Source organism: Rhinoraja longicauda, chromosome 10, assembly GCF_053455715.1.
Source record: "Rhinoraja longicauda isolate Sanriku21f chromosome 10, sRhiLon1.1, whole genome shotgun sequence".
NCBI classification, from domain to species: Eukaryota; Metazoa; Chordata; class Chondrichthyes; order Rajiformes; family Arhynchobatidae; genus Rhinoraja; species Rhinoraja longicauda.
Genome location: NC_135962.1, coordinates 59,071,178 through 59,086,680, shown reverse-complemented (window position 1 = coordinate 59,086,680; position 15,503 = coordinate 59,071,178). Strand labels below are relative to the sequence as shown.

The window sequence follows — 15,503 nt, the reverse complement described above, 5'->3', positions numbered from 1 at the left end:
TTGTGCCAGAGCCCCCGCAATCTCCTCCCTTGCCTCTCTCAGCATCCTGGGATACATCTCGTCAGGGCCCGGAGACTTATCCACTTTTAAACCTGCCAGAGCCTCCAGCACCGCCTCCCTGTCAATAGCAATATGCTCAAGAACATCACAACCCTCCTGCTCCATTTCTAAGTCCGCATCGCCCTCCTCCCTCGTAAAAACAGATGCAAAAAAATCATTTAAAACATCTCCTACATCCTCTGGCTCCACACACAGCTTTCCACTATGGTCCCTGATGGGCCCCACTCTTTCCCTCGTTATCCTCTTACCCTTGATATACTTATAGAACACTTTGGGATTTTCTTTTATTTTGCCCGCTAGTGCTATCTCATGGCCCCTTTTTGCTCTCCTAATTTCTTTTTTAAGAACCGCCCTACACCTTCTGTATTCCTCTAATGATGCCTGTGCCTTAAGTTCTTTATGCCTTCCAAAAGCCCCCCTTTTTTTTCGAATCAATCCTACTATATCGTTCGACATCCAAGGTTCTTTGGACTTGTTTGTCCCACCCTTAAACTTTAGGGGAACATGCTTCCTCTGTACTTTTTCAATTATTCCTTTGAATGACTCACACTGGAGTCATTATTATATTATTATTATCATTATTATTACTGGAGTCACTAATTATATGGCAATTCCAACGCAAGAGGCTGCAGAGAGTAATGGACTTGGTCCCGTCCATCGTGGGCAAGGCCCGGTCCATCGTGGGCAAAGCCCTCTCCACCATCCAAACCACCTACATGAGAGGCTGCCTAAAGAAGACAACATCCATCATCAAGTATCCCCACCATCCGGGCAATGCCCTCTTCTCACTGCTCACTATCATTGGGAAGGAGGTACTAAGGCTTGAAGTCCCACAACACTAGGTCATGAACAGCTACTTTCCTACAACCATCAGGTTCTTGAACCGACCTACAGAACCCAAATACCACCTCGACAACGGAACAATGTAGTGCACTATTGCACTATTATGGACTTGTTTTCTGTGTTTCTAATCTTTGTGCACTAATGGCTTTTTGCACAACTTTATTAGCGATTTATGTGTAATTTAAGTGTAATTTTTAAAATTGTGTTTTGTTTGAGTGTATGTGCCAGTAATGCTGCAAGTAAGAATTTTTCATTGTCGCTCACCGTAATCATGCATTTGACAATAAACTTGAACTTGATGGCTAATGTAATGGCAGTCACCACAACACGTTTCAGTTGGCGTGCTTTTTTTAACATGAAGAATATTTGGTGGATGAGAATAGTGGAGAAAAAATGTATTTTAAAATGGGCCACTACTTTCATGCTCCTGATGGTGATCGGATCTGTAAATCACACTGTTGTCTGTTGTTTTCCCTGGTATCTACTATTAATTAATTTACCAAGGCTTGTACATGAGTGTTCAGATAATGACTTGCTTCCAGAGTGCTACTGATGTGTGTAAAATGAGCAAAATTGTAGAGCATGGGAAGATTGACATCCGAGAGAAAGAAAGCCAACATGTTGACGAGCTGGGGGATGAAAAGGTTAAAAATAAATAGAAATATAATTTTATTCCTAAGATGACTGATGATTTTATTGCTTGCTGAACTGTTTCATTTATATATGTAGGAGTTTCCACAATGTACTTTAACTCTTCTGATAATTATTATTGCTGTAATTTAAAATATGCCTGTTTTGGAAACTGGTGGCATAATTGTACTGATGTTGATATTTGTGCATTTAATTTCATTGATTTTCTTCATTATAATACACTTCAGGATACATTGATTGTGTGGTCAGAAGCAGAAAACTATGACTTGGCCCTCAGCTTTCAAGAAAAGGCAGGTTGTGATGAAATATGGGAAAAGATATGCCAGGTGAGTATTTTTACTCAAATGCAGTGAATTTTTTGAATTAAATGTGTCACTGATTATATTCAAGAAAACAGTTTTTATATTTTAAAGGACTCGAGAAATGAAGTTGGAGCCCATGAGACTGAGGGGTAATCTTATAGAGGTGTGTCAGATCATGTGGAGAATAGATAGGGTAAATACACAGAGTATTTTACCCAGAGTAGGGGAATCAAGATCCAGAGGACATAGGTTTAAGGTGAGGGTGGAAAGATTTAATGGGAACCTTAGGAGGTAATGTTTTTTTACACAAAGGGTGGTGGGGTATATGGAACAAACTGCAAGAGGAGGGAGTTGAGGCAGGCATTATTATAATGTTTAAAAGACATTTGGACAGGTACATGGATAGGTTAAGTTTAGAACAGCATGGGAAAAATGCAGGTGGTTGAGACTAGTGTAGATGGGCCATGTTAGTCGGTGTGGGCAAGTTAGGCCAGAGGGCTTGTTTCCACGCTGTAGTATTCAAGTGCTGCAAAATGACAGAGTGGTTAGAATATCAGCTATAGTATAGTATCCGCTTATTTATATCGGCGAAACCAAGCGCAGGCTCGGCGATCGCTTCGCTGAACACCTGCGCTCGGTCCGCATTAACGCAACTGATCTCCCGGTGGCCCAGCACTTTAACTCCCCCTCCCATTCCCAGTCTGACCTCTCTGTCATGGGCCTCCTCCAGTGCCATAGTGAGGCCTGCCGGAAATTGGAGGAGCAGCACCTCATATTTCGCCTGGGCAGTTTGCAGCCCGGTGGTATGAACGTCGACTTCTCCAACTTCAGATAGCTCCTCTGTCCCTCCCTTCCCCTCCTCCTTCCCAGTGAATAGTGAATCAGTTACACGGGGCAAATAGTCTACTCCCACTACTTATGTTCTGAAAAGTTCTGTTTCTAACTTATTCACAACTCACAATTTTAGCCTTTAAAAGGCGTTAAAAGTACAAATTTTATCAAATGCGTTGTATGTCTTGTTAATATAAGAAAATAACTGCAGATGCTGGTACAAATCGATTTATTCACAAAATGCTGGAGTAACTCAGCAGGTCAGGCAGCATCTCGGGAGAGAAGGAATGGGTGACGTTTCGGGTCGAGACCCTTCTTCAGACTGATGTCGGGGGTGGGACAAAGGAAGGATATAGGTGGAGACAGGAAGATAGAGGGAGATCTGGGAAGGAGGAGGGGAAGGGAGGGACAGAGGAGCTATCTGAAGTTGGAGAAGTCGACGTTCATACCACCGGGCTGCAAACTGCCCAGGCGAAATATGAGGTGCTGCTCCTCCAATTTCCGGCAGGCCTCACTATGGCACTGGAGGAGGCCCATGACAGAGAGGTCAGACTGGGAATGGGAGGGGGAGTTAAAGTGCTGGGCCACCGGGAGATCAGTTGCGTTAATGCGGACCGAGCGCAGGTGTTCAGCGAAGCGATCGCCGAGCCTGCGCTTGGTTTCGCCGATATAAATAAGTTGACATCTAGAGCAGCGGATGCAATAGATGAGGTTGGAGGAGGTGCAGGTGAACCTCTGTCTCACCTGGAAAGACTGTTTGGGTCCTAATTGTGCTGACATCCTAACTTCAAAGACCAACTTTTTTCTGAATACATTATTGCTTTTCATTTAGCTTCCACCTTAGTTTAACTTTTGAGAAATATGTTTGTAAATTCCAAATTGAGGTTTAATTTGCAAATCTTATTAGATTTCTGTACACAATACATTAGTTGGTGTTCGTGGATTTTTGTTAATTCTCAATGGCCTGGGTAACTCTTGCAGCAAGCAGCCTGTTTTCTTTGACCCAACTCATACAGAGTCTGCCCTGCGAAGTGGTGACATTTATAAAGGCCATGGGTGTCAATTACTGCTGAAAATAAAATTTTAGTTTTCAATATTAATACCCCAGTTACTGCTTAATTACACATTTATTTTCCTTTCTGTGGGAAGTATTTTTAAAAACCACATCCAATGAAGAGATTCAGAAATGTTATTTAAACAGTGAACTACAGATTTTAAAATGTGGCCACCAATCTTTATTCTGAAGGTGTGGTTCTACTTTGTATATTTAGAATCTGATTGTTACAGCTTAATCCACTTGGTCCATTACACCTGCAATACGTCCTTGTATACGTTCATCCTCCCTATTTTATAAAAGTTATTCTAGAAATGGCTTCATTGTATTTTTCTGTGTGTAGTGTATTTTCATGACTCTAAAAATCCCGTGCATATAAAAATACTTCACCCCCGGGTTATGAGCACCCATCTTAACGACACACGCACAAACAAACAAGTTCCCACAATAATATTAAATTAAAAATCCACATGCATACATTCATAACTGCAAGCGGCAGAACGACTTTCCTCTCTTTATCTCTCCACTTTTAGTAATTCTTCCAAAACAATCTGTTGATGCCATTAGTTACAACATGGCATGTACGAGTTGGGCCGAAGGGCCTGCCTGATACCAAGCTCTGTGACAGTTAGGTGGTTCAGCAACATGCTGTAGTGTGGGTGAGCATGGCAAGGCACCAGATTCTTCCTGCCTATGGAACAAAGGTTCTTTGGCCAGTGGAGAAGAAACTGTCCTTGTGCAGTGGTTTTCCTACTCAAAGATTTTCCCCACGTTCTCATTAGCAAATCGCAGTCATTCACTTATTTGGTAACCCAAACCCCCTGGCACTGCAGTGCAGTGAAGCAACGTGAACATGACCACTATTTAGACACTTAAGTAGGCCTGAGATTACTGGTGAAACTTTGGGGTGCTATTCCAGGCAGCTGATCAATCTTTTTAAGATAACACTGATCATAATGGGTTTGAAAAAATATTCTAAGTAATGCCTGTGCAAAAATAAGAATATATGTTCAATTTAAAATAGCTGACAAATTACTTTTCTAATGGTGGAAAAACAAATTCATTCTAATAACTTAAAACACCCTCATTCAGTATCAAAGCAAGAAGGCCTGGGGAATTATTTTTTTTCCCTTTGTCAATGGAGAACCCTCCTTTGCAATATTTTTACGACAATAAAGTGAAACTCAACTGGCCAGAGAGTTAGGAGGTGACCACATTGGTAAGGAAGAGGATTAAGGTAGGATCCCAGGAGCAGAATTTTCCATTGGAGAATCTCAATAATCAGGTAGTGATTAGAAAAACACTATCACAACGTTTAAATGACATTTGGACAGGTACATGGATAGGATAAGTCTAGAAGGATATGGGCCAAATGCAGGCAGGTGGGATAAGTGTAGCTCAGGCATGTAGGTTGGCATGGGCAAGTTAGGTTGCAGGGCCTGTTTCCTTAGTCTAGTTATTTTTAGTTTAGTTTAGAGATACAGCGTGGAAACAGGCCCTTCGGCCCGCCGAGTCCGCTCCGACTAGCAATCCCCTCACACTAGCACTATCCTACACGCACTAGGGACAATTTACATTTATACCATGCCAATTAACCTACAAACCTGCACGTCTTTGGAGTGTGGGAGGAAAACGAAGATCTCGGAGAAACCCCACGCAGATCACGGGGAGAATGTACACACTCCGTACAGACAGCACCCGTAGTCAGGATTGAACCCGGGTCTCCAGCGCTGTGAGGCAGTAGCTCTACTGCTATGCCACTGTGCCGCTTAAATTATTTCCTAAAATTAGAATTGATCCCAAAGATTTCCAGACAAAAACACTGGTGCTGTTTGTTGTGAAACTCAGCAAAGCTCTGGTTACAACATTTTGCCCTATTCTTTTTAAAAACTCACGTAAACAGGGGAGGGAGTTGGTTGGGGTGGGAAATGTAATTGATCACATGGGTTTAAAATAGAACAGGAATAAGATTAATTACAGTTTTTTTAAAATCTGAAATAACAAAATGGTGTTGTTTGTGTGGAATGATGTAATGGCTATTTTCAGCAATTGTTTTTTCAGTTTTCACCAAGAATGCCCCAGTGCTTTTGTCTTCCTGAGTAATTGATGCATGTTACTTGTATTAAATGCTGTTAAAGTAGTGTGCTGCTATATTTATTGCATTTGCTAATTTAAAGTAAATATTATTTATTTGCTAAATATGTTATTCTGTGTGGTTGTATTGGGTGAACTGTAACTGATGTGAAGGTTCCAATGATGTTGTTTGGTTAGAAATAAAATAAGAGTAAATTATGTTCAGAATGGTTTAATTTTTCATTAATAGTCAAAATCCCAAGCTTTCCATTGTATGCATAAGCTTCCCAACAGCATGTATAAATAAATATATTTTTATCGAGACTCTTTCAAAAGCTAGTACAAAACAAAAAGTGAATTTAGGTGCAGGAGTCAACTGATTAACCTGTGAATAATACCTCCCAATGTGAATGTGGTAGGAAACTTCCCCATACAGGAAATAATTCCAGTCAGTGGTGTGATACAGCGTTGCAGATCTATGATAAGTATGCAGTGGAGGAGGATGTGGTCTGAATTTATATTAATCTTGTATTCAAAATATTGAAGTCCTGTGTTGGGCTATCATTGCAGTGGCTTGTTTAACTTAGGATACAGGATTTGCAGTTTGGCATTAGAAGATGAATATTTTAACACTCGTCAAGATGATTAAGGGTGATTAGTTAAAGTTGACTATTTTAATTTTCCTCTTTCCGTTAATTATGAATATAACTGCCCTTCTCTCACCTCCTTTGCAGTCTTCCTTCAATATTTTTGGAATGCGATAAACCAATTGAGCCCATTACGTTAGTCCTTTTATAATTCAGAACCGCCTTTACCAACCTCATCAATCTCTTCACTCTGCTTATCAATCACGCTCACTTTGATAGTTACGATGGAAGATGTTTTCCCCATCGACATGATTTTAGCTTCTGTTCCGTTATTTGAACTTTGAAGTACGAGCCCATCTTGCAGAATTGTTCTAGCGAGATTGCGGTTGCTTCTCTGGTGACTTTGCTTCTCAAGCCCTATGTGTTTTTGCTCTAATCTTGTTAAACAAAATATAGCTTCAGCTTTTTAGTGTCCTTGTCGGCATTCCAACCTCAGCCAGTAATGCCGAATGTCATGGTTTGTGAAATCTTGCTCGATGCGAATTTAGCTACTGCCTTGCAGTTCCAAAACCAACGTTTTTCTCTTTGCTTTTCTTTGATTTAATAATTTAATATAATAATTTAACGATAAATTCTTGCACATAGTTTTAATTTTTTAACGTTTTTCACTTTGGTGAAATCCAAGCATATATTGTCAGCTGCACTGAGGCATTTCCTTGGTGCGAAGCCTTCAATACTTTGTCACTAAGTCACCTAATTGAATGTATCTGCTGTCAGTGGCATACAGCACAAAAACAGGCCCTTCGGCCCAACTATTCCATGCTGAACAAGGTGCCCATCAACGTTAGTTCCAGTTTTTCTGTGTTTGACCCATATCCCTTCAAACCTTTCCTTTCCATATATCTGTCCAAATGTATTATAAATACTAATATAGTTCCTGCCCCAACCACTTCCTCTGGCTATGGAGATTAGCATATTGGTTACACTATTCGACTAACACCCAGAGGCCTAGACTCTGAATGTTTGTCCAGAAGAATGTGGAGAATTCTTAAATCTCATCAATTCCAATACACAAGGAAATTGGGAATTCAAAGGCAAATATCAATGAACATAAAGCTTATTGATTGTCGAGAAAACAATATTACAAAGTAAATGTGTTGCCCTGATGAAATGTAGCCCTAGCAAAGGCTGAACTGAACTGACCTTCTGAAATGGGATAACAGCAAACTAGACTGAATGGGTGAACTCAGTGGGCCAAAGAGTCTGTTTCCATGCTGTATCACTCAACTAAGAGTCCATAAATAATTAACTCAATTCGTATGACTAACCTTATTGCACATAAATTAATTGCTAAGTTTGTTAATGTCACATTAGTCGCTATCTTTCAAAAGTATTTCATTAACTGGAAGCTGGTTAGAAATGTCCTGAGGTCAATTTATTGACATATGTTCACAATTATAGTAGTGTGGTAGGAAATATCCTGAGCAGTTGCTTTGGATAAAATAAATGGACTAAAATGTAAAATTTCTACCTCTAATTCTACCTTGATGGAACTATCTGCTGAGGAAAAGGTTCAAACAACTGGATTGTTTTTCTCCTATGTGGTTCTGTAATATAAATCTGTATTAGATTTTGGAAGAGATTCATTTGTTGAAATTTGTGTGATTCTGATAAAATATCACATTGCCTTGAGTCTGCTCATTAAACTAGTTCTTGCTATAATTAGTCTTCTGCGGTACATGTACGATGAGTAACACTTAGCAGAAATCCAGGAAACACTAGCACTTCATGCCTGCCAACCAGGAAAAAATCCATGCAATGGAACCAAATGCAACCATCTCACAATCACGATCAAAACAAAAGTCTTCAGTCATGTCACATCTAAATGTGAAGGGTGATGAGCAAAGAGCAAACATCAAGAATGCTCCATGGAACATAAAACAATTTGGTTTAGAAATGCTTTATGGTTTCAGGAATGTTTTGACCCACCAAGTCCATGCCGACCAATCACCCCAGTGTTATCCCTCTTTCTCCTCCACTCCATGCATACAGAGGCCATTTAAGCTAGAAGCCCACATGTCTCTGGGATGTGGGGGGAAACTGGAGCATCCATACGGTCACAGGAAGAACGTTGAAACTGCACACGGACAGGCCCGAGGTCAGCATCGAACCCAGGTCTCCGGTGCAATGAGGCAGCTGCTCTCGCATCTATGCCACTGTGCTGCATCAGTACAGCACAGGAACAAGCTCGTTAGCCCAAAATGTCCATGTCGAACATGATTCTCTGCCACAGAAGGTAGTTGAGGCCAGTTCATTGGCTATATTTAAGAGGGAGTTAGATGTGGCCCTTGTGGCTAAAGGGATCAGGGGGTATGGAGAGAAGGCAGGTACGGGATACTGAGTTGGATGATCAGCAATGATCATATTGAATGGCGGTGCAGGCTCGAAGGGCCGAATGGCCTACTCCTGCACCTATTTTCTATGTTTCTATGATGCCAGGTTAAATACATTTTCTCTGCCTGCAAGTGATCCATATCCCTCCATTTCGTGCATATCCATTGCTTATGTAAAAGTCTCTTAAATGCCACGATCATATGTGCCTCCACCATCATCCCTAGCAGTGCGTTGCAGGTACCCACCTCTTTGTGTTTTTTGAAATTTGCCCCTGCACATATCCTTTAAACATGGTCTTTCTCCTGTTAAAGCTATGCCCTCTAGTCTTTGTCATTTTCACCCTGGGCAAAAAGGTTCTGACTGTCTACCCTATCTATGCCCCATCCAGATCAATTTTGAAGCCCCATGAGCAAGTAATAGAAAGGAGGCCAAAGCATTCACAGCCACGTTCAGTTAGGAGTGCCGAGTGATTAATCCATCCCGGCATCTCCCTGAGATCTTCACCATTGCGGAAGCCAACTTTAAGGTTGACACTAACATACCAAAGAATGAGTGAAAGCATTGAACATGGCAAAGGCTATGAGAACAGACAAGTGCTGAGTTATAATACCAAAGACCTTGCAACGCTCCAGCAAGCTGTTTCAGTGCAATACTGGCATCTACCTGCCAAAATGGAAGATTGTCCAGGTACATCTCGTTCATGGAGAGCAGAACCCCCTCTTGCCTTAGAGGGAGTACAGAGAAGGTTCACCAGATTGATTCCTGGGATGGCAGGACTTTCATATGAAGAAAGACTGGATAGACTTGGCTTGTACTCGCTGGAATTTAGAAGATTGAGGGGGGATCTTATAGAAACATAAAATTCTTAAGGGGTTGGACAGGCTAGATGCAGGAAGATTGTTCCCGATGTTGGGGAAGTCCAGAACAAGGGGGTCACGGTTTAAGGATAAGGGTCTTTTAGGACCGAGATGAGAAAGTTTTTTTTCACACAGAGAGTGGTGAATCTGTGGAATTCTCTGCCACAGAAGGTAGTTGAGGCCAGTTCATTGGCTATATTTAAGAGGGAGTTCGATGTGGCCCTTGTGGCTAAAGGGATCAGGGGATATGGAGAGAAGGCAGGTACGGGATACTGAGTTGGATGATCAGCCATGATCATAATGAATGGCGGTGCAGGCTCGAAGGGCCGAATGGCCTACTTCTGCACCTATTTTCTATGTTTCTATGTTCTAAATCCAAGCCAGTTAATTACCTGCCAGTCAGTCCAACCTATCATTAGCAAAAGTGATGGAAGATGTTTTTTGGCAGGTGCTATCAGGCAGCACTTACTAATTAATAACCTGCATGCCAGTGGGCAATTTGAGTTTCACTGAGACCACTTGACTCATGGCCTTGTCACATCATTAGCCGAAATAAAAACGGGGTGATTATTTTGCTGGAGAAGACGACAGGCCTCTTTGCAGCCAAAGTTAGGTACGGGAGTAAATTAGAGAGATGTGAGTAATGAGGTTATAAAGGGGTTTTAAATTTCCAGATATCAACTGGACTGGGTTATTGTGAGGGATTCGGAGAAGGAAGGCTTGTTAAAGTTTATCCAGGGGCACTTTTTAAACTAGCACGTAATCTGGCCGGAAAAGGCCCAGTGCTCGAGGACCTGATCTTGGATATTGAGTGAGCCGTCAAGTGGGTTGGAGTATCAATGGGAGAGGATTTCACAGTTAGTGAACCATAACTCAAAGGTTCAAGGTGTTTGTGGAAAGGGATGTAGATGGTATGGAAATTGAAGGATTGAAGGTAATTGGTGTTGAAGGATTTTCAGTATCATAAGACGGGGCCTACCAAGATTAGACTAGGAGCAGCTACTCGCAGGTAAAAAAGACACAAAAGTATTATGATGAGAGGGGAAAGATTTAATTCCAATGGTTGGAATCGTACTTGGCACAAAGGAAAAAGGATGACTTTGGTCAAAGGGAGAAATCTAGTTATCTACGCCATGTTCTTCGTCAGTCGGCCGCTTCCTCAATGAACTGTCTTTAACCAGGAGGTCAGAAATGGAGATGTTTGCATATTGCTCTTTGAATTTTGCTTCTATTTGCAACTCAACAAATGAAGAAATCTGTGTTTGCATGCAGCAAGGCCCAGACAACATTCAGACATGCAGCTACAATAGACAATAGGTGCAGGAGGAGGCCATTCGGCCCTTTGAGCCAGCACCGCCATTCAATGTGATCATGGCTGATCATTCTCAATCAGTACCCCGTTCCTGCCTTCTCCCCATACCTCCTGACTCCGCTATCCTTAAGAGCTCTATCTAGCTCTCTCTTGAATGCATTCAGAGAATTGGCCTCCACTGCCTTCTGAGCCAGAGAATTCCACAGATTCACGACTCTCTGACTGAAAAGGTTTTTCCTCATCTCAGTTCTAAATGGCCTACCCCTTATTCTTAAACTGTGGCCCCTTGTTCTGGACTCCCCCAACATTGGGAACATGTTTCCTGCCTCTAATGTGTCCAACCCCTTAATAATCTTATACGTTTCGATAAGATCTCCTCTCATCCTTCTAAATTCCAGTGTATACAAGCCTACAAGTGGTGTATATGATATATTCTAGTTGTATCGTATGTACTGGGCAATGATCGTTCTAACAGTAGAGTCAAATCAATTATCCATGTTCGTACTATCATGTGAAACAGCCACTAATACTGTGCTCACTGATGGCCAGTTTGAGCTTTGCAGGGAGTATTGACTTCTTCACAACCATGGTCCATACATGGACCAAAGTGCTAAAGGCCATCAAAGTAGCATTTGACAAGTGTGATATTAAGTAGTGTCAATAAAATTAAAGCTAGCGGGCATCAAGAAGAAAGCACTCCAGTAGTTGGATTAAGCACAAAAGATTTGATGGGCTGCCCAAAAATGAGTCATCTCCTGCCAACATCCTTGAACACCATTGATCAGAAATTCAACATGAAATCAGTTGCCACAAGAACAAGTTGTAGGTGAGTACGATGTGGCAGGTGACTCACCTTGTGGCACCATAAAGGCTTTCTACCCAGTCGTAGGGCCCAAGGGAGGAATTTCTGGATGGTGTAGTTGCAGAAGCTCACTATCCACAAGATGCGAGTCCATGTGATTGGGTTCCTATCCACTACTGAATCATTCATTCCCTCCTTCACGGGTGCACTGTGCCTGCCGTGTGAACCATCTACAAAATGAACTGCAGTTTTTCACCATGGCTACTCCCAACAGCTCCACCTCAGACCAACTCTCACACACACACGATTTATTCACAAAATGCTGGAGTAACTCAGCAGGTCGGGCAGCATCTCGGGAGAGAAGGAATGGGTGACGTTTCGGGTCGAGACCCTTCTTCAGACTGAGGCTGTTACCATCAAGAACAAAGGCAGGAGGCACAGGGCACATCAGGAACCCCTCCCAAGTTGCAGGCCAGCCTGATTTGAGAATTGATGGCCATTTCTTCATCATCGTGGTGAAAATCATGGAACTCCCTCCTTATCAGCACTGTGGGGACACCTTCACCAGGAAGAGTGTGGTTGTACAAGGAGACCATTAACAATGAAAAATGAATAAAGAAAAGAAAATGCTTTTAAAGACTGGGTACTATCCAAAATGAATTTCTGGCAGTTTTATAGGATTTTATTGATTTGCAAACTCTTTAATAAGGTTGAAAGCTTTAAGATTGGTAATGCTCAGCTTAAAGATGATGTCATATGTACACATGGTTTGTTTTATGTGCTGCTTTAAGTCTGCTGATAAGGTTCAAGTTCTAAATTTCATGCTAATGCAAATATATTTTCGTATGAAATCAGCTGGTTTCTTAGCTAAAGCTTGAACTTGCTGTGTAATTAAAACTTGTAGTTAATTAAATTTTTTAATATGCAGTGGATGTGATTAAAATGCTTGGTGTACACCATCTAATGCACGCAGAACATGTGTTCCAGGGATGCATTTCAGCCGATGCATAACGTGATTCATGCATGCAAGTAGATGACCTAACCAGAATGTGCAGATTTCTTTTAACATGGGGAACCCCTAACTATGACTATTATTTTGTTTAGTTTATTGTCACTTGTTCCAAGGAGCAATGAAAAGCTTTTTGTTTAATATTTTCTGTTGGAAAAGCATATTATCTAATGATTTCTATCTGCATCATTTCCAGTTTTGATCTTTGGTGATTCCCCCTTAGAATCACTTGCAAAAATATCTACATACGAAGGAGGATTTCTCAGGCGACAGAATCACCCATGGCAATTGTTTTCTTACGCTACTTATTGAATCACCCATGGCAATTAATTGTATCTTTAGTTGAGATTATATCACAAATGCTCTAACTCGTGCATGGTTACTTTAAATGGTTACTTTATGAATTTAAAAGAGAGTTAGATAGAGCTCTAGGGGCTAGCGGAATCAAGGGATATGGGGAGAAGGCAGGCACAGGTTACTGATTGTGGACGATCAGCCATGATCACAATGAATGGCGGTGCTGGCTCGAAGGGCCAAGTGGCCTCCTCCTGCACCTATTTTCTATGTTTCTAAATTAAAGACGTTTCACTCCAAACTAATTCTACCTGTTCCTTCCTGGCAGGTCCAAGGCAAGGACCCCTCAGTGGACATCACGCAGGACCTCGTGGACGAGTCCGAGGAGGAGCGTTTTGATGACATGTCATCTCCAGGTTTGGAGCTTCCACCTTGTGAGCTGAGCAGACTGGAAGAGCTGGCGGAACTGGTTGCTGCATCGCTACCCTCGCCCCTGCGGCGGGAGAAGCTCGCACTTGCACTGGAAAACGAGGGCTACATCAAGAAACTCTTGGAACTCTTTCACGTGTGTGAGGACTTGGAAAACGTCGAAGGACTGCACCACTTGTATGAAATAATCAAGGGGATTTTCCTTTTGAACAGAACTGCACTTTTTGAAGTCATGTTTTCAGAAGAATGTATAATGGACGTAATAGGATGCCTAGAATATGACCCTACTTTATCCCTGCCAAGAAAACACAGAGAATTCCTGACAAAGACAGCTAAGTTTAAAGAGGTTATTCCCATATCTGATCCAGAACTTAAACAGAAAATTCATCAGACGTACAGAGTGCAGTACATTCAGGATATGGTTCTACCTACACCCTCCGTATTTGAGGAGAACATGTTATCAACACTTCACTCCTTCATCTTTTTTAATAAAGTTGAAATAGTTGGTATGCTTCAGGTAAGCAGATTGCATCTTTCATCACCTGATGGAAAAGTTCATTCAGATCAGTTTATTGTCAAATACATCTGGGTGCTATGAAATCCTTTGTTTTCATGAAGCTCAATATACATGCAGTTAATTTCGATACGGCAATAAATGCAACCACTGTTGAGAAACGGAAGAATGATGCAAAGATTGTAATGCGATTTAAAACAGTACAATGACTGAATGAGGTAGTGTAAATGGATGTGGCAGCACCTCCAGGAAGGGAGTGTGCAACGGGTGATTGGTTCAGGAGTTGATAGCAATGGAGAACAAACCATTCTTAAGTCTGGACATCTGAGCTTTCAAGCTCTTCATCTTCTCCCAGAAGGTAGAGGGAATGGCCTGGGTAATACTTGGACCTTAACAATACTTCCAGCGCTTTGAAGCCTGCGATGGATATCATTGGGATGTGTTCAGGCAGTCAAGAACAGAAAGCTGAGTTGCATCCAGGCTGAAATGCATCCTGTCAGAATAATTTTTGTTGTGACACAGTTGGTACAGTTGCTGCTTTACAGTGCCAGGGACCCGGGTTCAATCTTAACCTTGGGTGCTGTCTGTGTGGAGTTTCCTCCAGGTGCCAAGGTTTCCTCCCACATCGAAAAGACATGCGAGTTTGTAGGTTAATTGGCCTCCTTAAAATTGCCCCAAATTGTGCAGGGAGTGGATGCAAAAGTGGAATGATCTAGAATTAGTGTGAACGTGTGATAGATGGTCAGTTAGATGTTCTTTATTGTCAATGTGATCCAGAACTAAATGAGTTGCAAGGGAGATGGTATCCTCCACAGTCCTATTTTTCCTGCACGCAAGTTGCAAACAGTCGGGAATGTCCGGACGGCTGGCACGGATGCGGGATATTACCAGTCTGTCAGAGCACCTCATCATGGTCGATGTTGGAGCGACTGGGTGATTGTCAGTAAAGTCACCTTACATTTGGGGACTCAAGGCTTCCTTGAGGCAGATGGGGACAGTAGACAGATGAAATGAGAGGTTTAATACAGTGATACTAAATAGACATGCAATTAAGTTTTGATATAAGTTTCCTTATGGGTGTTTCAGTGTGCTTTAATATGAGCTTTGTGAAGCTTTTGAATTGTTTCAAAAGTATTCGGCAGTGTAAATGTGGATCTTTGTCCTTGTAAAAACTTGACGCGTTTTAATGTTGGAATGAGGTAATAGTCTTCACTAATATTTCAAGACTTTTGATGGCATTGAGCCCAATTTGTGGTGTTAAAAGCAGCACACCAGAAGCATTTATTAATAGTGCAAACTGTTTTCATGAGTAGCGATGATATATGCTAACTTGGCAAGATCGCAATGCTTAACACTTATTATATTGTGAATATTGCTTCTGAATTTAGAAGCCACTTCAAACTTATCTCTGTTTATACTTCTCGCTGTGCAATCCATCTTAAACGGGAATGTTCTTGTATTTGGTTTTATGAAAAGCTGTTTAGTTTAGAG

General features: G+C 41.6%; 1 protein-coding gene across 4 annotated transcripts in view; it reads left to right on the top strand.

Moving 5' to 3' along the window:
* LOC144597493 (serine/threonine-protein phosphatase 4 regulatory subunit 3) overlaps positions 1-15,503 on the top strand; it is a 108,364-nt gene that overhangs the window by 49,232 nt on the left and 43,629 nt on the right. For all 4 annotated transcript variants that reach the window (XM_078406956.1, XM_078406957.1, XM_078406954.1 and 1 more), the window contains 2 exons: positions 1,782-1,880; positions 13,398-14,015. In XM_078406956.1, coding sequence (XP_078263082.1) covers positions 1,782-1,880; positions 13,398-14,015 — 717 coding nt within the window. The remainder of the gene's footprint in view (positions 1-1,781; positions 1,881-13,397; positions 14,016-15,503) is intronic.